Raw genomic sequence first — 26163 nt, forward strand, 5'->3', positions numbered from 1 at the left:
TTTTTTTTTATAATTTGCAAAATACAGACAAAGTATAGCGCATAACTTTAGTAATAATATCACAAATTTGTAATAATAATACAATACAGCTATATATTATTTTTACATAATTATATCTTTGTTATTTTATCCGATATTTCGTGGAATTACATTGGACGCACGCGTGAGTTTTCTATTTACAATTAATATAATAATTTTTTACTATTAATAGAAATAATTTATTACAAAACGCGATTTATAAAGATTGTTATATTTTCCAATTAGTCGTGATTTACTGTTTTGCATTTATAAGTTGAAAGTTTCTTGGGGGTACACTTGAAGTTTATTACGCATCGAACATTACGAGTTATCGCTAAAGAGCGGCTCTTTCTCATCGAGGCCATAATTAAACGCTACCGAAATTGCGGATTAGATCGTCGTTATGCTCAGTGAGCCGTCATTTTCCGAGATTCGATAATCAGCAATAAGTTTCTTTTCATCGTATAATTCCAGTCTTCGTTAATTGTAGCCGCTGGCCATTAATTACGTTCGCCTTAACTATTTACACCAGCGTGCGGTTAAGAGATAATACTGTTATTATATCAGTTTCTTGCTCGCTTAGTTTATCAATGTTGCATTTTACGCGTGCGTCTCCACATTATCGAAGCCACCTCGAGGCTCCGTAGTAATTGCACGACGATTTTTCGACCCGGCAATGTTTCGTTTTCCAAGATTGTGCACGAATCTTTTTTTTATGAAAATATAGAAGTCACCGAATGTGCGTAGACGTTACTTGTATTCTTTTAAAGAAAATTCAAAGTTATTGCGTATTGAGAAACAAGAAAATTCTATATGGATTTAAACATCACGCCTTTATATGTAACCGGATAAAATGCTGCTCATAGATTGCGCGTTGTAATAATCGATTCTTCCTGAATTGCAATTGACACGAACGGAGCCCAGGGCGTGTCGGTCGGGTCTCCTTTAACCGCGGCGAAGTATCTAGGTGTGCTCCTTCGCCGAGGAATTCGCAGAGCATTGGTAATTTCTTGAGGTTTTCCGCGGTCGTTACGCGGTCGCAAAGTTAATTGAGTAGAAAGCGATTCAACGTGGAAATGTGCTGGCTCCTCTGCCGGGTGTATTAAATGTCTTGGTGTTATATTGTCATTAGAGTGAGAAAGAGAGGAAGAGAAAATGTCTATTATCATTTTAAGGCAAAGCTATATCGAAATAAGTATAACTGAACAAATTATACAGAGAAAAAAAATGCAATTACAGAATCAATTGGGTTAATTACGTTTTAGTTGGAGCAATTGTGGCTTTACATTATTTTTTAACGTTCCAAATAACAGTATTTGAAAAAAAAAAACAAAGGTAAATGAAGGCAGCTTAGAAATTCTTATAGAAAACTAGACTAAAAAATTTATTTTATTATTTTATTTTATTGGGAAATATTGATATTTAATATATTTTAGTATGCTAAAATTTCTTGATTATTAAAAGTAACTTAAAACGCAACAAGAAATAAAATATAATACATACACAAAATGTATCATAAATATTTTTATTTCACGAATAAACAATACAAAACTAATACATATAATTGGCGATTAGTGCTATTTAACGCTGAGACGTATAGTTTGTATTTAAAATCGAAGAGGAAGAAGAGGGTGGAGATGATGCATTTCCGTTGCAGTCGATATTCCCGTTGTGGAATCGTTCCGCTCGGCGAATCGTAGCAGCGAATTTCCAGTACGGTGTAGTATGGAAGAGAAACGTTGGAATTATATCCGGCCAAACAGGCCGAGGCGAGACGAGACACATTCGTACTGTCACCCACGTTCTTGCTTGTCCTGTCCTTCCGATAGCGATTTTTTCCTCCGTCGTTAGCCGTGAAAGCCCGTGTGATTTCGCAGCGATGCTTTGTATGTCACAAATTGGTAGAAAATGCACCGATAATGCCTGACTCGCGCCGAATGAAAACGGAGAAAATTCTGTGTCACGCGTGCCGCTTGTGACAAAGCAATTGCTTCGAGCAATTGACGGTATCAACAAGGAATTTTCAGCAAGAATGAGCATACGGTTAATGTCGGAAGAGAGAAGTCTTAGTACTTTTTAAAAATCATCAGAACACACAATTCAAGCTGCGCACATGTGCGAATAAAAAATAAAGACGTAAAACGTAGAAAAAAAATGTCATCTTACGATTATAAATATTAGCTAGAAGATGAGAGAAGACGAAATATAGCTGTAGCCTTCGAAGTAGGACGATTATCATCTATAACCAATCTATAACCAAACCGTGCGCGATTTCCTCCTTTCTATTTTTAGACCGTAGGATGATATTGGTCGTTCTACTTTCCGCCCAGAGTCAGAGAAATTGATGTACAGGTTTATTTTCTTGGATACACATTTCGCGCGGAACTTTTTCTCCGGCGACGATCTCGCGCGACAGCTATATACGCAACTCCGACTCTCGCGCGTGAACGGGTAATTAAGAACCGGGAGGGGGAGGGAAGGGGGACGAGAGAGGAGGCTCTCGGTACCACTTGCTCTTGCGCTAATAAGAGCGTCGCCGTTCATTTTTGCCAATCCGCTTCCGATACGCGCGCGGCGCGAAAAATCGCTCGCTATCGAGTCGCGTGTACCGCAATTAAAGATATATCGAAGGACCGAGAGACAGGATGTGTTCCTTCGAATCTCCAATTCCCCTTCCTCCTCGATCGGCGCTCGATTGCATCGCGTGATAACGTCTCACGGCCGAGGTGGGGACAGGTTTCCAGCGCGAACAGGGGGGGGAGGAGGGTTCGATCTGCACGGGCACCGGATGTGGGATACGCAGGCGACGAGACGCGTGGGATTCCTCTTCGGTGCGTAACACGCGAGTACGCACCGTCGTTTCAACCTCGCAATGCCAGTTGGAGCAATGAACCAACTTTCTCACCGAGAGTGAGAAATACATTTTTTTAAGGGTTGCCGGACCGAGGAAGTTTGCGAATTATTTTCCTTTCGGCGTTAGGGGAAAAAAAAGAATAAAACACTGTTTAATAATTAAATTGGGTCGGAAGAAGAAAACGTTCGTCGAGTTCTTTCCGCGTGATGAGAAAAATATCTCGTAAACTTTTTCACGCTAATTTCACCCTCTTGATTTTGTGCCTGAAATTGAGTTTACTTTTACGTTTTATATCTTGTTAAAGATGCACCGCTGTTTACAAAGTTTTCTATAAAACGTTTTATATGATTTTTTTTAAGTATCTAAAAGTAATTTTGTTGGAAAATAGTTATCAGACAGATTTTCAAGCATAATGAGGAATGCTGCCAAAAGTTTTGACATTCTAATAATCAGTTCATGCGTCCAACATAAGTATTTTTAGATAAGAACCAAATTTTTATCTATTTTTGGATTGTCTCTGCATTATAATTACGAAAACTAGTTTCTCTCCAATTAACAGGCACGAGTGGAAGTTTGTTACTTGCTTGTTTACCAGTTTACTCATTAGTTTGTTCACGTTTCGGAGAACACCGAGGAATTATTTAATTCCATTTGCGTTGCGGCTGTTGCAACGTTTCCGGAACAAGTCCCCCGGGGGAGAGTTCGGAGGAAGCATAATATTTTCGACGAAATCCTGTGGCGCGGTTGTGTCGAGCGGTGCTTTTCGCATTCCAGACGTATATAGGAATCGAATCGCCGACGGCGAGTTAATGCGTGCAACGGGATTTTCTTATTGGGCAGGCATCGCTCGCGACACGCTCTGTTTGGCTAACGAGACGGCGAACGTGGCAGCGCGGACCTTTAATTGCCTTAATAAAGTACAGCTCGTGGTGTGCCTCGATCGTTGCTTGTCTGCGTTTCGCCGCGCGATATCGCCTTCGAAAGGTCGAAGGAGCTCGTCGTGAACGTGCACGCGCTCTCTCTCTCTCTCTCTCTTGGCACCTACGCCACGTGGGGGCACGTTTATGCCGGCCTTATTAGAGATTAGAAATGTGTAGTAGGCTCCCCCATCGCGATCTGGGTCACGTTGTTTCGAGCTTAAGGACTGGCAAGGACTCCGGTCCGCGAAGCGTGTCAAGGACGACCAGAAGGAAGCGGTCCGCGAACCGGCGACCTGTTGTCCAATTATTGTCAATTGTGAGACAAGTGCCTCCGATTGCGTAACACATCGCGAGATGTTGAAAGAAGCGCGGAAAGAGGAAAAGGAGAGCGAAAGAGAATTCTTGAATTATCCTTAATAGACGGTCGCCGGGCTGGCAGCAAAGCTCTCGTCAGGCGTGGAAAAAATCAGGATGAAGGACCACGACAGACCCGAGTCGTCGAAGCCCGCGCCCTTAATTAGCGCGGATAAATCGCGATGCGAATGAAATATCCGTATCGAAATCTCGAAATCGGTAATGTACGACCTGCTCCTCTCACCGCGCAGATTTATATCTATACCGGCTATAATTTGCATTTGGATTCTATAAAATGTCCACGTCACTACAATCTGCGCCACATCTCGAATAATTGATGTCTTAATTACCGTACTGAAACTACCGAAGGAGAGAAATACGTAATTTTATCCGGCGATAGTGTGAGATATCCACGTTTTGGAATTTAAAAGATCGTCGTGAAAAGAGATTACGAGGGAGAAAATATTGTTAGCTTATTATGCCGCCGTAGGAAATTATTTCATAGCGATGCCCAAATGCGCTTTAGTGACCGGCGATATGCTATTATTGCAGGGCGGTTTATGGTTCGCTAAGCTGTCACGTCGCCCGTACGTGACAATCAACACGCCGGAAGTTAATTGTGAACGTGCGACGAGCGACAGGAAATCGTATGAACCGGACGGAAAGCGGTTAAACAGAGCGTAAGCACTCGTTCAATTCGAAATTGATTCGGTCGGTTCGAAAAAGTGTAATCTCACCGGTTATACGCGACGCATCTCGCGCGCGAGCGCGAGATATAGTGGTGCCGGGGATTAGGCGACTTTCGATTAGCCTTGCGCTTTTCAAACAAACATTTTCTCGATAAGCGGTGGCTGCGATCACGGCCGACGGGATAACTGGACCGTGAATCCGGTGTTTGACATTCTTATAATATACATGAAATGGCGTGGAAAGTGTCGCCGTTTTTTACCTCCTCGCGATGTATAATCGAGAAGATTCAGGTCTAAAATTCTTTTACAACGATTTTTTTTTTAAGTATTTTTAAGTATTTTCTTATTTAAGTGAGGATTTTCAGCTGTCTGTTGAGTTTTTAGTTTGATTTAAATTTTTTCACAACTGTAAGATGAACGTAAAAAAATGAATTTATACAGATTATATGTTTATGGATTTATTTCAAATTTATATTGAAGTCTTCAATGATTCATTTTTGTTCGAGGCGATTGATATAAAATATCTTATATCAATGTACGCGTTTGTTAATAAAAGTGAGTTGATAATATGGGCCATAGAATTTTGGGCGTATTCATTTTATCGAGAATTATAGTTTCATTCTTAACGAATAATCCTTCTTCTCAATTGCGCTGTATTTATTTATCCCGCGCACAATAAAATTCTACTTTGCTCGCTTTTCTGGCTTCGACATACATTTTAGGTATCGAGCGCGTTTTTGTCGGATGCTCGACTCTTTTCCATTTAGCTTGTACAAGGAAGCGCCATAATTTTCTCAAAGAAAAGAGACGCGGACCACCTCTCTCGCTTTACAGAGCAGCCTGCCTTTATTTCTCCATAAAGCCCGAGTGAATTCTCGTTCTTGCGCCCCGGTCCTCTCGAATAAGAGAGCGAGAGAGAATGAGAGAGAGAGAGAGAGAGAGAGAGAGAGAGAGAGAGAGAGAGAGAGAGAGAGATTATCGCCTCGTTTCGAGGTTGCCACGCAATGGGAGATCGGCCGAACGGACGAGATCGGACGGTATTACTTCTTCGCGAGAGCGGCCTTTTTGCCGCAGTTCGGCCACGCCGCTCCATCGTGTAAATGCGATACGATAGCCATTATTTACGCGGCATTATCTACCACGGGGATATAACGAGTGCCAAATTATTGCGCGTTGATTGCCGCGGATAAGCGCTCGCTGCTTTTGACCGCACGGGCTCGCGATCGTTTGAAGTCTCGAATTGCTCGAAGACGTAGATTTATTTAAGCCGACGTTGTACACTCCAGTTGTAACATGATTATACATTGCATTTTATTGGGTTAATTGCCTCAAATGTGAATTTGATTGCTTGCCTTATGCGAACACGAATAATGGATGGGAACGGTATAATTCTCGGTTTGAAGCTAAAAATAATTTTCCAATTTCCGACGAGAGCGCTTTCAAGCAATGACGTATAAAATATTACTATGATTATTATACGTACAAAAAAATCATTGTGATTTAGAGAAAAACATCTCTGACGAGAGTCAAGACGTGCTCTTTAATCAATTATAAATTTGTAACGTAATTTTTGTTTCTATAACGCATATGAATGTTGCTTTATTCTGACATTAAGCTATTTATATTTCTGCGGCCGTCATAAAATTTAATTAACGCAATTACATTAAAATGCACGTTCCAATTCTTTTATTTAAATAAGTTTCTCTTGATAAAATTATTGATGCGCCGTGTGTCTTGCGTTTGCATTTGTTTTCAGTTAAATTGGAGGGGAAGGGAGGAAGGAAAGTACACGAAAAATGCAATGAGAGATTTGGCTCTTACTCGCGGGACGAGTTTCTTATTTTTGTAATACCACAGTGCGCGCGTCGCATGAATAAAAAGGAGCGTGTTGAGAATGGAAATAATGACGGTGTCTGGTTGGTGACCGGTACGAATGCTCGATACACTTGATGAATGTTTGATGCCTTAAGATTCCCTCTTAGAGATAGGTTTCCATTCACGTGGCAATCGCGTCCACGTGAACGGCCGCCGTCTCACCTCCCCCCTAGCTCTCTCTTCCAGCCCGTTTTCCACGAGTATTCGGAATCCTCCTCCGAACAATAATAACAGACTCGGCGAAGAGATCATTGGATATAAAACGCATCGCTCGAAAGTTTGATTAGCTCTCCTTGGTTCCTCCGTCCCCCCCCCTTCTCTGACAGAACACTATTTTTGTGAACGCGACGTGACGGCGGCGACTATTTCTTATTCTCGATCTTTGACCCGCGTTTCCTGCGATAGAAAAAAGGAGCCCTCTATAAAGCCGACAAATCGGTCTCTGCCTCGTGAGATCGAGGCCGCGTCACAATAACCGGCACGTCGGATTCGTTTCTTTTACTCCATCTCCGGCCTTTAATGTTATTTCCATCTTAGAAAATTATTTTGCAGAATAGCTCTCTGTTGTCATCAATTTTTCTGTCTACGAAATTTTTTATTAATCTCAAAAATTATATTATTATCAATTATAATTTTCATAACAATAAAAAATCCTGAAAATTTATCGAGCCCATGTTAATAAAATATTTAATATCTAAATAACTAGCTAGTTCAGCTTTCTGAAATTTTGACAGTCAATTTATATCACTAATTCGAACTTCTCTACAAAGTTTCATGAAAATCTGTTCATTTCGATTTAGCAGCAGAATTCCCTTAAATTTAGGAAACTCTAATTTATAAAAATTCCGTCCTTTTTTTTTTATTAAGAAAATCAATTTTTTATCATCTCGAAAAATACAAGGATAAAAATGAAATATAATCATCTAACGCGAACGACTTCTTTTTGCTTCAGGCTACGAGGAAAATCTCCAAGTGTGGATATCTGTTCGTCGCACCTGGATGGGATTTTTCGAATCCGCTCAACCGGACAAAGGTACGTTTCACTTTTATCAACTCGTCAGAAATGTCGAACGCATCCTCCCCTCGATCGAGGGTCGCTGAATTGAATGACCCAGCAGAAACGGCAGAAAAGATGTATTCTTAATCGGAAGTGCGGCACCGCGATCGGGCTCATCGATCACTTCCGTTTCGATGCTCGGGGCTACGTGACGCCGTTATCAGCCGGATCGAGTCTATCGATCGCTGGAAATCACGCCGTGAGATGTGGATCGCGGTCCGCCGCGCTGCGGCGCGCAATTTGCTCATTATCGAGAAAGTGAGGATAAGCGGGCGCCGTTTCTCGCATCCTCCGCGCGCGATACGTTTTTCCACGATTTCGCGCGAGGCGATTCGCGCGCGCGCGCGCGCGGTTCGGCTCGCGAAAAACGTGACTCTCCGAGGAACACGTAAACGTATAGTCGTTCCGGCTTTATTTTACATTTATGACGGCGCGCACGAATGTTGTTCCTTTCTAAACTTTCTCCGATATGAAATATACGCTCGTTAACACTTCGTACGGATGCGTTTCTTAATTTTTTTTTCCCCTCCTCGTACCGATCGCGTCGGAGCGATGGGGGAATCACGATTTTTCGATACGGGGCCAATCGAGGGAAGGTTGTTTTTCTTGGATGTTGATTGCGGCGGGGATTCGCTGAGAAATGCAGAAACGGCGGATGTCGATTCGCCGAGCTGTCGGTCGTATGATTTATGCTTGTCTAATGGGAACGACGGCTGTTGTAATTTTCTCTGTCAAGGCGCCGGCGACAGGTGCTGCCTGATCGACGTGTCGGGAATCCGGGGACGGATTTTACCGTTAATCGAAACGGCGCGCGATTGTCAAGCGGGGAACTTCACAATTCGGTAAAAAATTCTAACAACACAATTCGTAGCGATGTCGTTACATCGGGGAATACATCGGTAACCTTTAGGAAAAACCGCCGAGGCTCTTATTACAGTACATACGCGGGCGACTGCTTATTAATTAAGAGAAAAAGTGCCGGTGCCCCGCGATATTCTTGAATTATGAAGGAAATGTCAAGCGAGATGTTGAAGATCGTTACTATCAACGGAGGATCAACAATAACCTTTAGCTATTGCGAAACCGCGTTTATCTCTCACCGTATTACGAGGCTCGTGTAATACGTGAGAGACCCCGGAGTAGCTGTAATTACCGTCAGCAGTGTACATTTACGAATCGAACTATTCGGAGGGGCGGAGAGGGGAGGCCGAAGAAGCCGGGAGAAGAAAGCGTAATATCCTAGTTCAAAGTTTGTCCGTAGGCGCGGGTAACTTCTGATTATACCCGAGATTTACACGATCGATAATTACCGAGCATGTATCGAGCTCGTTCTCGTCTTACATTGCCGGCGAATAGAAAGTGGTCCCGTGGTTGACCGTCTTTGGCCTCGATCTTGGTCTCGTCTGTGATAATCTGTCGTTCGATGTTCCATGACAGGTCGACCGCCTTAAATTTTGCTATCGCTAGGGTTTCTCAATCTCTATCGCGAATAAAATCGCTTTCACGGAGCTACTGCTCACCCGTGGGGGGTTTTGACAGCGGTTTCTATCCGATAGGTAGGACGCAGTTTCTTATCGCTTTTCGAAATTCGATGTCTATTCAATTGCAATTTGCAAGTCTGATTCATTTAATGTAATTCACTTAAAAATCTTTGATAGTCTTCCACGAAATAATTTTCTGCATATAACATGAGCAAACCATAACATTTTAACTGCTCTCTACCACAAATGCGTGCTACGTGTTCGTACACATTCCCACATGTTCACGTTACATTAATTCTCAATAACTATAAAGCTGTATCGTAAATTTTGTAATATTGTAGGAGATCTCTATAAAATCTTGCATAAAAAAAGTTTATAATATATTAAAATTAAAAAAGATTTATACGAACGATTATTCATATATATATTTTTATGTCAGGCGTAATTTACGCATCAGCATTTCTTATAATTAAAAAATTATTATGCCTACTAATTGTAGTATTACTGAAATGACTTATCTACGTAGCTATTTATTATCGCCGTTTATTATCTACAATACAGATCATTATACTTTCCATGAAGAAACATACTTTCCACGATCCTTAAAGGGCTTAAAGACAGCAATATAAACGCTTTCTACCCGCACTACTACTATTATTTCGGGTTCTCTATAAAACGCGCTTGTCATAAAATGAAAAAGTTACACGGCTGAAACGACTGCTTTTAGATCATTTCGATTACCTGCGTACTCTTGATTAACGAATTGTTGTCGTTACCGCAGTTAAAGGTATCACCAGGAGATTACATGGACCGCGACGAGAGCCCGTAAATTCCGGTCATTGCGCCGCGGTGAAAGTGAATAATTAGGAGCCGTTTTAAGAAAGCCTTAAAGGCCTTTGAGACCCGACCAACAAAGCGGTAACAGCCGTTAATGCGTCGTACCGACTCCTTAATTAAGTGAACCTTGTTAATTCATATACACGGCGCGTCCCCAAGATTTTCTCTCTCTTCTACCTCGTCCCTTTTCTCAGTGATAAATCTCATGGCTACGTTTAACAATTTAGCAGTCGCTTTAATAACGACGTCGTGTCACGGTTGACGGTATTTTATCGCCCGAGACGATACTTAAGGGAGACTCGGATTCTTAAGAGATTATTACTCAATATTTTACGACATTCCTCTCGGATTTTTTTCATCACAGAAAACTTTTGCGCCGGACGGCGAGCATGCATAGTCGCAATTTATCGGTTTGTTTTAGCGATTTAGATTTATTATTAACTTATTGTGGTAAAACATTCCATTTAAAATTGTGATGTTTTATTTAAATGTCTAATATATAAATTTAAATTATTCTATTTTTTTTTTAAATATTAATCGTCAAATACAATTATATTCTCTTGGATAATTTTGATAAGCAATTTTGAAGGAGACAAAGATAGTAGAAAAGTTTATATATATATATATATTAGGAAATTCAAATTTATTATTTTTGAATTGTTAAGTAAATTTTATTTATTTGTTCAATTGATTGAATAATAATAATATATTACATAGACGAGAAGGATATTTATATTTTGTATAGTCAATTGCATATGGAAGATAAATCAAACATTAAATGATTAATATGAAAAATTAAAGTGTTCAAAGAATAATCCATAACCAAACAATTGAATTAAATAATTGACAGTAAAATTGTAATATTAGCTGTGGACATTTGTAATTTATTTATGTAGTACTTGATTAAACCTACGCTATTCACATATTCGTTTTCAGTCAGGTGATATTTTAGCAAACCCGTCGTGGCCGTCACGACAAATTTGCTTTTCGAATTTGTTCACGGTCACGATCGTAGGAAGATGAGGTCCGGGACGGAAGGGGATTTATCTAGTCGGCATTTCGCACGTCTCGAATTTCACGACGACCGATGGCATCGTGATACTCTCATCTGGCAATATAATAAAGCGACGCCTTTATTTTCACTCCGATAATACCCCGAGGCGCCGAGAGAAGTCGAATGGTAGGAATCTCTCACGGATCGTGAGATCGAAGAGGATCGATAGATCTCCGTTGCAGTATTGCGGTTAGAGAAATACTCTTGAGTATGCGTAACTATTCGCGCGCGCGCGCAGCTAGAAATTACATTTACTCTGTTATGCCTCTCGATTTCCCTCTGAAGTTGAAAGCCTTTCTTTAGATCAATAATCTTTCAGCAATTTAGATAGTATCGTAGATCAATATTTTCCAGTAATACAGATTCTAATATAATATGCAGAGATTCGATATAATAATTATTTCCTGCTGCAAATTTCTTCCTAATTCAATTGCAAATAGCCGAAAGAATCTAATGGTGAAATATTGTGTGAGTATATTAGACAGTGTATAATGCCTCTCTCTCTCTCTTTCTCTTTAAACTATCAGATCTGTTGCAATCATCTCAGTGATTGAAGCATAATATTTTTTTTTTAAAACAGAAAAATTTTATCGAAGTCCAATTTATATAACATTATTCAGGAAATATTCTATTGAAATTAAAACGTTATATTATTTAAATTTATCGATAAAGTTGAGAAACCCTAAACATTCTGCAGCTAGATCTTGATGCTAATGATAATTTTTTAAAAATATATTAATTTAATAATCTTAGCTTATATAAACTGCGCGCCGACAAATTCGTCGGTTTTGAAACAGAGCTATAAGCTATATGTCGATGTTCACAGGCAATTTCCCCTTCCCCGAAAAATCTGAAAATATTTAGCGGACGTTTAGACTTTCTCAACTTTATCGATATGTTTATCGATGTAACATTTATCGATGTAAGAATTTATTGTTCATAACTTTAATTTGTTCTTTTTCTTTTAATATTAATTTTTCAATACAAAGAAGACTTACAAGATTAGATATAAAACATTTTGTCGGACCTGTTGAATATTTAATGCACGTATCCAATATCAATCGCGATTCACCGGTAAGTGAAAAATCCCGGCGCTTGCGTCAGGCAAAGTAAAAGTACGACGACGTAAAGATACGGAAAACAATGAAAATCGCCCGAAACATAAAACAAGCACGGCGTTAGAATGCGATGCGTGTGCGCAGCAGTAAAACGGTCCATTATACAATCGCTACGTGTTTGCGCCATTGTAACGACACCGTAAAACGATAAGGTGCAACGACTTTGACGGCGATAACGCGGCCGGGCCTTTTTGTTGCATAACGGTATATTTACGCGGGGAATAAAAAAAATAACATTTCTGTATTGTAAGACACCGGTAAAGAAAGCGGACGCTTATCGGTCACGTTTTTGCCTTCGTCGCTCGCCTTTCGCAGCTGCGTGAAAAAGTTTGCACAAACTTTGCGCAAAAGCGTGCAAAATAATTCGCGGCGCGAGTAAATAAATAATGCGCGAAAGCACGTATTCAGCGTATCTCGCGATTGTGAAAACGCAGCAACGCTCCGCATGCCGATGCCGATTTTCCGCCACGGTAGCGCTGCCGCCGCTCATTGATAACAGAGCCGTATATCAATAACAGCGATAATCGGAACGGCAGCGTGATAACGCGGCGGCACGCGCGGCGGCTAATTCGCAAATTGCCTAGTTAATCGCGCATGTCGGACCGCGACGGAGACGCTATTTTTCTCTCCCCTCTTAGACAGGTCGTCGATCGCGACCCCGATTAACTTATTCGGCTCGGCTGTTAATCGATTACGCTAGCGACGAGGTGGAAAACGCTTACGCGGCGGAAAAACGCATTTAATTGCGACGCGGCCTTATTTTCTGCACGATCAGCCGATTCGATTTGCCGCGATTCGGTGTCGCGGCAGCGTTTTACATGTGTTTCGTAGTAGCTTTAATACGCACGACAATATTTCGCGTTCTTCTCGTTCGTTGCGCAACAATTTGTATCGCGTGCGTTGTCAGTTTGCTTCCGCGACACGACGCGCCGTCGTAACGTCGCGACTGAAGAAAGACGACGACACAGGCGCGTTTCTTCTTTCCGCGCGCGAATGTTTCCTTCCGTTTCCTCATGTGTTGCAACGTATACGTTGTTCTATTGTACCGGTAAATATATATTCACCGGTATGACGGCGCGCACACTCCGTTGCATAATCCATGTGCCTTTTATTGCGACACACCTATGTGACACCTGCCCGTTGTCACATTTGGCGTTTAATCTCAAAGATAAATATTCTTATCGCGGAGTAAAGACAGAGAGAAGCCCCACGCCTTTTCGCCTCTGCGTTCCGACTTTACTCTCTCATTGAAAGCAAAGCAACGTACCGTCATATCTGCCTCCGCTTATCGCGCTTATTGTAAGAAACGTTTTGTGTCGTAAATACGTCGGTTATCATAAAATTCAACACAAGAATTGTTGCTCGCAAGAATAGATCGATTCGGACTTTTCCGCAGATAAAATCGTGTCTCAACGCGATAACGAGGACACCGTGTGTATCATCGTCGGGTATAAAAAAAAAAACTTTATAATTAACTCGACGACGCTCTCGTAGCCTTAGTCTAAGAAATTGCCGAGATATCGAGGTTAAAAATAAAGATAATCCCGACGGTGCGCATCAAAATAACACATCCCGCTAAAATGTTGATAAAAACTTATCGGAACAAATAGAAGCTAATCGAGCGTCGTTCCTGCAACAATTTCGCTTTGCGCGATAACTCAATTGATTCTAATTCCAGTACATTGCACATACATACGTGCATTCCTTTAATTGCCCAATTAACGCGCTCGCCTTAATTCGCCGAGTGAGACACCCGACGCGACGGACGTGCGTCGAGAAACGAGGTCGCCGCGCTGGGTGAATTTGCGGGATATTTTCCCAGCGGCGCGAGGGGGAAAAGAGAGAGAGAGATGCAGACACGGGAGACGGATATGAAAATTGGCGCTGGGGCATTCTAATGAAGCGCGCGGGAGGCGCGCGAAAAATCGAGGTCGGACGCGCACACGCGCGGAATTCCGCGGGGCATTCTCGAGCCGCCGCGGATTTACATGGCAGACGCGGCCGTTTCCTTTCACTGTTTCTTTTTTTTTTTCCGGTCCCACTGAAAAGGCAAGTAGTTCGTCGCTCGCATTATTTGTGCCGCGCGCATTCGCGACACGTGTACATACGTATAACCACGTATTTTCCGCGGTACCGAAGGACCGGCCGGCGTTTAAGGTGCGCCAGCACCGCGTATTGCACCTTACGAGCCTCGTAAATCGTGACCGTTAATTACGGCCGCACGAAATTGTTTTCGCGTGGCGTTTTTAATGGACGTTCGCACTTGACGGCTCTATCTCGGCGGCTCGACGCGGGGCCTCCCGAGATCGATTAATCCTAATAAAAGTGAAATAGCACAGACGGGTGTCGCGGGTTTCGTACGCGCACGTTATAACACGCGACAAATACGTGGACGGGAGATTGAACGACGTGACAGATTATTACGCGGAGAGAATTTGTCTTGGAATTTTTTCCTCCAAGCTCACGAGATAGCTTGTGGGGCATGGACTTTGAAGAATTTTAGTAAGGTTTAATCAAATTTTATTAAAAGTATATAGTAAAATTCTTGAAATTATCACAATTTTAAAAAATAAATTTTAAAATTAAGTTCTCTCCGCGTGTATATAAACTTAAGAAAAATGTTTCCGTTAATTTTAACGATGAAGCCTTTAATCGCATTATTTACAATCGCATTGACGTTCTTTTACTCTTTTTTTTACGCGTACAATTAGCAAAAGCTGGGGAACAACGAGCGAGTTTATTTCGGCTGACGTGGATTGTCGCAATTTCATTAGAATAATTTATGCGTTATTAACGTGGGCGCAACGCACAGGAGCAATTTATCTTTGAGCACCTCCGTTCGCACGGCGAAACAATTTAATCGTATACGGCGCGGTTTTACGTTCCCTTATGCTCCCCGCACGGCTTTTAATGAGTATGTTCTTACTCGCAACGACGCAGTCGTCGCCCCGTGAGCGTCGTCGACCTGCACGCGCGCGAGTAGTGCCGGTCGGCTTAAGGGGGCCCGGCCGCTGCGAAATGCATTTGCTTACAGCTCGCTCACGTACGTCCATATAAAACATCGCATTATTCGCGAGTTATGCCCCGTACGCACGTCGATGCTTCTTTTCTCTTCTTCTGCTTCTCTTGCTTCTTCTCGCTTCTTCCCCTTTTTTTTTCGCCTTCCCCCTTTTGTGCTGCCTCTTAAAGTCCTCAGGCAGCCCTTAAGGCGCACATGCGGTGTCGTCGTCGTCCGTCTTTCTTTCCCCCCCCCTCCCTCCGTGCTTTTCCTTTTGTCCCTCGGTGCTGCGCCACCTCGGCAACGCGCGACGAATGCAAATGCATCTTCGACGAAATCCGAATCCGGTGAGATACATTAGACGATGCTAAATGAAAGAAAAAAAAAAGAGAAGAGGGAATAAGGGATTATTGCTGCATCGTGTATTGTGCGGGGCTCGACGGTGAGATACGTCGCAACCGTGGGGAGGTTGCAAAAACCGTGACGTCGGCTCTCTTTCGAATCCGATGAAATATATTAAGCCGAAAAAAAAAGTGTGTTTTCGTCTTTGCGAACCGCGCTTGCCATCTGCGCGGGGCTGCAGTTTGCGACTCATTGCCGTTTCATCGGGTTTTGCAACGTTTACGAGCGGCGTATATCAGCGGTTTTCAGCGCATTCCGTTTGCAACCTGGAGATGCGCGACTTAAAGAGGGGTCAAGTGTGTGCCTGTTGCAGTTAGCGCTGCAGTTTGCGGCGCTCTTTTTTTTACTCGTTCGCGTGGCAGCTAGGATTATGACGTAAAAAGAGACGAAGATAGTCGCCAATTAGAGACTCTTCTTACCATTCATATCCGTCTGGCGCAACCTGAGCCTTGACTCTTTACACGATTACAATTGAGGTAGGGAAATAAACGAATCCGAGGGGAGAAGACGCGCTACGTCTACTTTCGTCGACGTGCGGAGATTTATTGTACGCGCAGTTCTGAAATCGAAAGTCATCCGCGCGAAAGGACCCGCGCTCGTCTTGCTTTCCATTTATCGGAAGAGAACGCGAAAGAAAACGAAAAACTCGCGTCACCTGTGCGCCGCGCGAGTTTGCCCGTTAATGTCCCAGGTCCAATTCTCAGGGTCTACGAGCGCGAACACTCGGGCGTTAGATCGGTCGTGTTTGAGCAAAATGTGAGACACGTACGGCCTATATTTTCATGGCCATCTCTCAGTTGATGTGGAAACTGAAGCTGGGAGATAGGATCGGGAACACATAGTAGTGTAGTATCGATAAGCAAAGGTTACCTGGGCGAATCAATAAATTGCCACGTAATTTAGCGTTCGCGGTGTGTTTTGCGGCTGTTTATTATGCACCTGCATAAATCATATTACGACAAAAAGGCATCGCGCGTGAAGTCTCGCCCAGGTTTGGTCTCGAGGGGGGGGGGGAGGGCTTTGCGCATTCCTTACGCGCGTTTCGAAAGTAAAACGGCGTAATGGCGAGGCGGCCGTGTAAGGGAGGGTCAGTTCAGCGAAACAAAAGGTCCGGCACGCTTGTCGTGCCAAGTTAATTATCGATAAGGCAATCAATCTCTAGAACCGCGCGCCGCGCACAGTCCAGGTCACTAATGCCAACCTCCGGACCAAGAGAGAAAGCAGTCTTGATTAGTGCCGTACACCGCGTCTATCCCGCGAATATTAACTGTCTAGATTGTGCATAATACCATAGATACGTAAACGCGCGCGCAATGCAATCTCGCGAAATCTCATTGTGTCGCGTGATTGCATTTTGCATGCTTAATGGCGAAAGTATCAAAATCACCGTTGCATCAGACCGATTCTCGCGAAACTCATCAAATCGCCAGAGTCGTGTGTTCTCATTCATGTAAATGTAGAAATGTGGAATCAAATCTCCTTTGACACGTTTAATCGGATTAATCAAAAAGGAACATTTTGTTATTATATATATATATATATATATATATATATATATATATATATATATAGTTTCCTGTTATTAATAGTTTCATTGGGAGTCAACATTCTGTATGTCGGATGAGATCTCTTGCAGATTTTACGACACACACTGCACCGAGCACTTTTTAAAGCGATACCGATCTCATGCATTGTACGTATAGGCCTCGATGCTTAATATGGATGTCGCTGTCACGGGGCGCCCCGAGAAAGACCGTGTTTGATCAAGTCTTTCATCAAGGCTGTGTCAACCGCGAGGTCGTCATGCGCGGGACACCGTCCCGCCTATGTTAAAACATTCAAAACGTTACAACCTCGTGAAACTCGTTAAAACGGCGTTATTTGGCGTAACCAAAGCGCCCGCCGTCGTCGTGTACACGAGCGTGTATACATGTCGTGACTTCATCGTCTAGCACCTCACAGCCGGCTATTGTTCTATGAATAGAGCTCAGCTACCTCCGTATACTTTCCTAGGATTTCTGCTCTCTTCGACAACCTTTCACCATTTGTACTGGAAACGCTAAAACATGACGAATGTGTTAAAAATTGCGATAGCGACTTGAAAGCATTTTTATGTTGCGCGTTTATCAAGATAAAATATTTTCTCACGCGAATCTCATCCTCGAACGGAAATGCCGAATTTTACTCACGGTCACGGGTTGGGCTACGAGATATAAAACGGGACTAATGTATCTTGTTGTAGTTTGGTAGAAAAATTGTGTGTGCCGTCGTTAATTTGAACGTACAAATTAACATGTACCTTTAGGTGCAAGAATTGTTTGAAGTGGCAATTATGTGGCTGTAAAACGCGGTGTAAAAAGAAAAGATTTGAAAAGCCGGCGAGTATGTTTAACGGGGCGTTGTTGCATACGAAAGTATCGCAGCTTTCCAAAAAAGAGAAACCGAGAGATTAGGAGATATCGTGGATATACGTACTTTTGTGGTGGGGGTAACGCTTGTTTTTAATTTGGAAGCCATTGTTTCGGATGTATTTGCATTACGAGGTTAGGTAGCGCTCTCGACAAAATTTTTTTCATTCAAGTGTACCGCGCGCTTCTCATGACTCCCTTTGTCTCCGCGGGACTCGTAACCTCTCTTCGAAACGGAACAATGACGGAGGAGGAAAGGAGAATCGGAGAACGCACACGCGGTTACGCAAGCGGTCGACTCTTCGACTGCTCCGCACGCGTTACGCATCAACGAAAGAAAATTAAGCGGAGAACCAGCTTCGAAGAACCGTTCCGTTTTTTTTTTCGCGTCACCGTACCGCAGAAGGAGCACAATACACCTGCTGTGCAGCCCAGGAATATCTTCTTCGTCAAGGGACGTAAAATTTAACACTGAAGTACGAAATCTTTCCGTATACAATCTCTAAACATTTTCTATAAACAAAAGATATGTTTTACAACTGTCTCTTCTATATAATCGAAAAATCGTTTCGATGTTTAGAAAGACTATTATTTTTGTTCTTAATACTATAGGCTATATTTTTTTATTTGTAACTTTGATGAGAGGGAAAGAAGGGGAAGATCGATATCTTAATAAGAGCTTATATAAAATACCTGTTAAGAAGTTCGATTTCACTGAGAGAATCAAGGAAGTCAGTTTGCTCGCTGGATTGGTACCACGACTTCTCACCGCCTGTAGTTCGATCGGCGATTCGAGCCGTGAGACGAGGAGCAGGAAGACCCGGAAGAGAGAAGGAGAGACGTTCGAACAGAACAGTGGATTCGTCTCCGCGGTGAATGGTACACGATACCTTATTATAGGCCACGTGCGTTTACACGGCGGCACGTACGTTACATCTAACAGCCGACGCTTCTCGTCTACCGATCGATTTAATCGTACGTGAAAAATGAAACCTATATTAGATATATTACATTTATAAGTTTCATCTTTCCCTTTAGAAACGGATGATCATTCAATTTTCTTACATCTCTCTCCCTCTACGCGCGCATCTCGTCCTCGACCTCGTCGGAAAGTTTTTAGTTTCACATTGCACAAATCAATCTCTCTTTTCTTTTTTAAATAAATTTGTGTTATAAATAAACATATAAATAAAACGCGCGGGGCGATTAAGAGCGATTGAGAGGTGGAAAAGGGAGCGAGCACACGCGCGGTTTCCTCGATCCCGAGGTATATCGCGGGAGAAAGGACGGGAGAGAAGAGAGTCTCGGCGCGCGGAGAGCGTGCGAAAGCGATTCCCGCGCGTGGAATTATTGTCCGCCGCGCGGTTTAATCGCCGGTAACGAGCGCTCGTGGCCGTGGCCGTGGTGGATGGAAGGAAAGACAATAAAACGGAATCGACACGACCGACGGGGGAAACGCGCGGTATCCGAGTGTGTATCTCGATAGGCGTAATTGTCCCTCTCTTCTGCCGCGCGTTATCGGCGCGGGACGATCTCGCGACCGACGACGACGACGCGTCGATCGAGCCCGTCCCGTTTGCGACTCGCGCGGGGCGCTTACGAGCTCAAACCGTACGCGAACCGTAAGGATAAACCGTTGGAAAGCCTTTCCCGTGAGAGCCTCCCGTCGCGGAGAGGATCCGCGCGGGCGAGTTCCACGACCTGACGACGCGCGCGGACGTACGCGCGCGGGATCGCGCGGAACGAGATGCGAGAAACGAGGGAAATTACTAAAGTACGTCGGCACCACTCGCGCGTCGACGACGGCGCGGTCGTTTGCTGCATGATTCATGATTTAACGTTAAAGCCTATTATCTCGGTATAATTGGTTAGGTGTGGTTTATATACGTGCCTACGTGACTTTCTAATAACATAATTGCCCGGGGCTATCTCTGCGCGCATATTACAGATTTCGGGTTAACTCCCGTTCGAGGGTTAATAACGTGTGCGCACGGCTTATTTTAGCGGGCAAAATGTATATGTTCGCTTGTGCATCGGAGTAGATCGACGAGCGGAGGGCGCCGAAGGAGGGCCGATAACAATTAAACGTTTTAACGCGGTCGCGTATCTTGAAATTCCAGGGTGCGCTTTCATCAATCAAGATGTCAGTTCTTGTATAGAAACCTCGTCCTTTATCGCTTAATCATCCTCCAATTATTTTCTGAGAATTCCTCTGTCATTCCTAGCAATTTAATCTTTATTGATGCGTCACAAGTGTGCTTATTTTTATCCTTCTTTTTCTTTCGTGCACGGTCGAGAATTCGCCGATATTATTAGTGCAGCTCTTATTACATTCCTTATGAAAAATAAAATCTCCTTTCCTTTGAAAGTTTAGACCTTAGTTATCACGTCGTTTGCGAAGTACGTTCTTCGATTCGTGCCGAAGTCCCTCGCAAGGGTGTCGCCCTTGTAAGGGTGTCGCCGCACCGGCAAGAAGAATTGAAACGTGAAATTTTGTTTGCTCGCGTTGCCCCGTCGCCGGCGTGTACGTTGCTCCTCGTGTCCTGTTAGCCGTGGGACATACCGGCGTATCCGCGAGGGATCTACGAGAGCAAACAGTGCGCTAATTAGATTTCCACCTGCCAAGCGCACGGCGCAGCGCAGCGCGGCCCAAGACGGACGCACTCGCGCTGCGATGCTGCGCAGCGCAAAGGGAAGCGGCTGTGTACGGAAGCGACCGGTTAACCGGCTGTTTGATTTCAGTCGACAGTCCGCGATTACGAACACGACGACGGAACCATATGTTGACGATCGAGCGGATTGCTAGAATTTCGCGGCGGCGGCGGCGACTACCATCTGCGAAAGGAATTAACGTGCCTGCTCGTAACGGCTGATTTTGCTTACGTAACTTGTCCATTCGTTTATTATCGAGATTCTATTCAGTCAGCCGAGTTGGAAGCTCATAACGTAATAGCGTAATAAGAAATTATGCGAGATAAAATTGCTTTTAACGTTAGGGAGTTAAATGAAAGAAACGTAAATAGAAAAAGAATATTTCAAAAATTTCAAAAGTTTTAAAGAAAAATTTCATATACAATGTTTTAAGCATCTTAATATTTGACACATTTCTTTGGCACCTTCCTTTTTGATAAAGAAATCTTTGAATGCACTATTTATTTTATTATAATTATAACGGTACTATAAGATATTTTATATTTATTGCTGTTTGATTTACAGTTATCGTAAATTGCATTTAATTAACGTAACAGTTTCATAAATACAAAATTGATACAACGTATTAAAAAAATTTTAACCATGTATCCTAAAAACAAAATGTTTAAAATATTAAAGAATGATTTATTTCTCTATTTTTCAAAAACTTAAAAATGTTTTAGATAGCGTTTAAATTAAAATACTAAAACATTTAAAACTGAAATCTTTAACAGGTTCATGATTAATTGTTTCAACTTCTTGGTAAACTGATCTGTTAGATAAGCATATATCCATCTTAATTTTTTTTCTTAAATAAATAAAGGCAGACACATATTTACCCAATAAGTAAGTTTACCAAAATTGAAACAACCTGTCCCATAGACATTTTATTGAATCCAAATACCATTTAAACCTGAAACATTTTTGAGTTATTTAAAAAATGCAGACAGAGGTAAAAATTATTTCAACAATAATCAAACGCACTATTTCTGTACGGCGAAAGATCTCGAGCGAAAGGCGATCGGCATTCTTTCGCGAAGTGCGCCCATCGCGTCGTGCACGTACCGCTGGGAATCTGCGTGGGGTTGCGTGAGAACTCTCGGGAGGGGACGTTTGCCATTTGTGACCGAAGCAGGTAGGCAGACAATCGCGTGTCATCGGGTGCAAATTAAGGCTGACGCCATCCTCCGTGGCACGCGCCCGTAGACCCCGATTTTAAAATTCACTTTCGTCACATTTCACCGCCCTCGGGTGATACAGCCAACCCTGCGGCAATCCAAGAAATATCGATGGACCTCGCTAGATCTAAATTGCATGACTTCGAGACATATAAAACTTACACAAAAAGTTTTCGTCGATAACATGTGTTACATAATTGATTGAATAGTAGCACCTCTGCAGCACGTTTTATTTTTTTTTATATGTCGCGTGTTTTTTTTTTGGACTGTCTTTCAATTATCTATAAAAATGTTTATATAAATATATGAACATAATTATATAAATTTTTTTAAGTAATTTTCTTATTGCGCGATTGCAATACGTGTAATAGCAATGCACGAAGAAATAATTAAACTGTTTGTTGTAAATCATTCTTCTTAGCATGGAAATGGAAAAGATAGAGCTGTTATTTACTTCCATCGTTAATTATAGAATCGTTTGACTTATTAGTGAATTTTAATTTAAATGAATTGCACTCGAATCGCCGTTAATTTTAGGAAACCATTCGTTGTTGCGCATGCCACATGCAACGGATCAGTATAAATCAATAGCATTTCGTTCAAGAATTTATCTTAAGGTAAAACGACATACCGCGCGCAGGTGTGTATTTTATCGGACTCGGTAACCTGTATGTGTATGATCCACTTTTCGCGTTCAAGTTGCTGCGCCTCAGAGATTTATCTACCGGTATAACTAATCTCTGCCTCTCAGGTGCTTCCATCAGTGGGTTGGTTTCCCGAGGTCGCTCTATCGAAGCTGTTATTAATGACGAGAGTACATCCGAGCGAGATTTATCTGGTATAATACGTCATTCGCGTATCACTCGGACGAGCCGACGGTTCGACTAGTTCGGTAACCGATTGGATTGAAGATAAAGCAGTTACAGGGCAGTGCCATGCACACGTGCTATTTTATTTAGACTTAGATAAGACTTCATTCACCTGTTATAATAATGTTGAATTCAAGCGACATCGTCCTCGAAACCTTAACTAAATATTTGACATTACATTATGCAATTTTTCATTGCATATATTCGCTATATCGTTTAAAAGAGTTCATTTGATTAAATCTAATTACATTGCGTACACAAAAAAAAATTTAATAAAGTACAAAGTATCTGATATTCTGGTATTTCCGATGTGTCGAATGATGTGAAGAATGCACGCCGATTAAATTGCCGACAATAAAAGGGAACGAACGGCATGTTCGAAAAATCGCGAACATCGAAATTGAAATATCGAACGACTGCGTACGTCATGTTACTCGGCTTGAAATTAATTCGGATCAACCTAACCGAAGTAACGGTAGAGCGGAAAAGGGACTCTTCCCGACAGGCGTACGAATCGTCCATTCGTAATTTCGTCCGCGAATTTAACGTACACGATGTACGTGCCCGTGCGCGCACCGACCCCTAACGAGGCGCAATTAATTCGTATCGATTCGCGGGGGAATATTTATTTCGCCCGCTAAAACGGATTAAATTCCAGCTGCCGCCGTGTCGCGAATGGTAAAGAGAAGTTTCACGCAGCACGTATCGCGCTCGACGGCTCTTTTCGCTTATTTGTGCCTGATGATTTGTTAATCCAGCTGCTCCTAATCCCCATATGTGTACATAGTTACCGCTCGCAGCGCAATTATGGCCATAATTCATAACTGACGCGATTGCGTCACCCTCGATACATCATCGTAACCGGCGAGGTAACAGGAAGTATCTCGTCGGTTCTGCGACGCTGCCGTGTTATTTTCGCACTTACCTGATGAATAGCAATACGTTGTTATCGTGACTTTCTAATATTTTCGCGCGTTGATTAATTGACCGCGATCCGCTCGAATGTGGCAGCCCGAGTCTCGCCGGGAGACAACATTGTAAATTCTGAATTCGAAATCGACCCGAAGGAAAAGAATGCCGTTAACACTCGGTTTGCTTATAACTCTTTGAGTTTAAACTTTTGCAGTCTCCGAAGTACTCTATTTATATGCGGGAATGCCCGTAAAAGCGCGCTCCGGGATGAATAAAAAAAAAAGAGAGAGAGAAAAAGAAAAATGCGGCATACGCGCATATATATGCGCACTCGAAAATAGCTGAGCGCGTAAAAATAGCCTCCGCCGCGGCCGAAGAAATTCGCGATATACATTTTCATGAAGTTTTAACGAAACTGAATCTCGTATACGCGGCCGTTCTTAACCTGGAATGCCGAAGGATCGCGAGCGCGAATCACGCCGCTCGCTCGCTCACGGGGCTTGTCAAGGTGGTTCGGATGACAGAGGCTGAGTCATTCCCTCGATCGTTCGCGGTTACATTTCGCCTCGGCGAGATATACGATTTCGCGAAAAAAAAAAAAAAACGCGATTCGTTCGGCGACCCGATTGCGAATTCCGGTGGGGAGTCCGCCTCCCCCTTTCCCCCTCTCCCCCAACCGTTTTAATATCGCATCGCGACGTCACGCAACGACGTCGCTCTCTCTCCAGTTCGGGTTACCTTGAAGGAGGAATTTTCAGTCGATTAATAAAATGAGAGGATAACAGGAGGAATCCTGCGGCGGGATCGCGCGGGCACACATTCTGGCAGCTATTACTCGCTATTCGTCGGGCGATTCGCGAGAGGCAATCTTCGGGGATTGGTAGGCGAGGTCATCCTCTGGATATGCATTGCTACTGCCGAAGCTCTCGTTCGCGGGCCAAATATGGGCTACGCCTTGGAGGCGATCGCGTGCCGCTGAACGAGGGGGAAGAGGGAGAGGGAGGCGGGAGAGAAAGAAAATTGTAACGCACGCACACCACCGCCGCTGTGCGGAATTATGATGTACGGCCGCCTCATGCCGGACGATGTTATTTTCTGGATTGTGCGAACCGTTTCTTCGCATCCGACTATAAATAGCGACATCGGCGACTATCCGGGAGATCCGCACGAACGGATTGCGTAACGCACACATACACGCACACAAAAAAAAATCGCCGTCGCGCGAGAGAACCGCACGCGATTGATGCAAAAACGGAAAACTAGTCGCGACAGTCCGTAAGTCGTGTTCGGAATGAAAATGAGAAGAGATACCGGGAGACGATCGTCGTCGGTCCGCCTTGGAAAGGTCACGAAGAGGCGGCCGGAGAGTTCGCGATGGCGCGGCGGTTTCACCGGAGGATAGACGAGGAGGATAATGACGAGAGCCAGGGAGCCTCAGAACAAGCGTAGACTTGTGAATACAGCCGAGGCTCGCTTTGCCGAACGGTGAAAGCGATTCTCCATTAATGCTCCTCTTTGCGACGGACTTCGTACACGCTCGTGCGTGTGCGTGTGTGCGTTCAAGCCCCGCGGACTTCCGGTCGGAGCACTTCGGGCGTTTATCTATGCGAAATAAACGAAAATGCTAAAACTTTCCATAACGATAAGGAATAACATGCCAGAAAGCTGGATTGAAGCATCTCTCGTCTCGTTCTACGATCAATAATCGTTCTCGCTATGATTTCTTGACGATGAAAGTAAAAATAGTGATTTCAAGCTCGACTGAGAATAGGCGGTCGATAAACGACGATGAAATTTGAGAGAAAGTTAATCTCGCGAGAATTATTCGAAGCGCATTAAATAAAATTCAATATTGAGGTTTTAGGAAATCGAATGGTAACCAGTAATAATAATAGAATACAGGATCAATATGTGAAAACACAGCCGAAAGATTAATCTCTTTTATTTTTTACAGCTAGATCTTCATATTGATATTGTTTTATTAAACTAAAAATTACTATTATTATTATCACACAAGAATTGTCAGTACGAAGAGCCAGTTATGATCGGATCATCTTGAATTAATGAACAATAACAATTTTTTTTTAAATACTTTTAACTAAGAATAATATATTTTTGTTCATCGATTCGTTATTCATTGGTTTCTGTCAGTGACGAATCGAATTAAATCACGGCTTCGCGGAATATCGCACATTGTCTCGCGACTCTATCATCGCTCATTTGTAAACAGGATCGGGAATTAGATGGGACAACGTAGGCGAGATACCTTGGAGAATCCGTTGGAGATCCTGTTGAACGATGAAGCCGCGGGTTGTAATCGTGATCCTTCGAGGCGGTCTTATCTGTATAACTGTACCTCGTTCGCAGTTTACCGTCACCGCCGACTTATTACCTATTCGCGCAAATCTCCGCTTCGATCGCCGATCGTCGCTCGTCGATCGTCATCGC

General features: G+C 43.0%; 1 protein-coding gene across 3 annotated transcripts in view; it reads left to right on the plus strand.

Annotated features, from left to right (window-relative positions):
* The window catches only part of LOC105830667 (protein outspread), a 185631-nt gene that overhangs the window by 44166 nt on the left and 115302 nt on the right, over nt 1–26163 (plus strand). For all 3 annotated transcript variants that reach the window (XM_036290403.1, XM_036290404.1, XM_036290405.1), the window contains exon 3: nt 7663–7743. In XM_036290403.1, the coding sequence (XP_036146296.1) occupies nt 7663–7743 (81 nt within the window). The remainder of the gene's footprint in view (nt 1–7662; nt 7744–26163) is intronic.

This window comes from Monomorium pharaonis, chromosome 7 (assembly GCF_013373865.1).
Source record: "Monomorium pharaonis isolate MP-MQ-018 chromosome 7, ASM1337386v2, whole genome shotgun sequence".
NCBI classification, from domain to species: domain Eukaryota; kingdom Metazoa; phylum Arthropoda; class Insecta; order Hymenoptera; family Formicidae; genus Monomorium; species Monomorium pharaonis.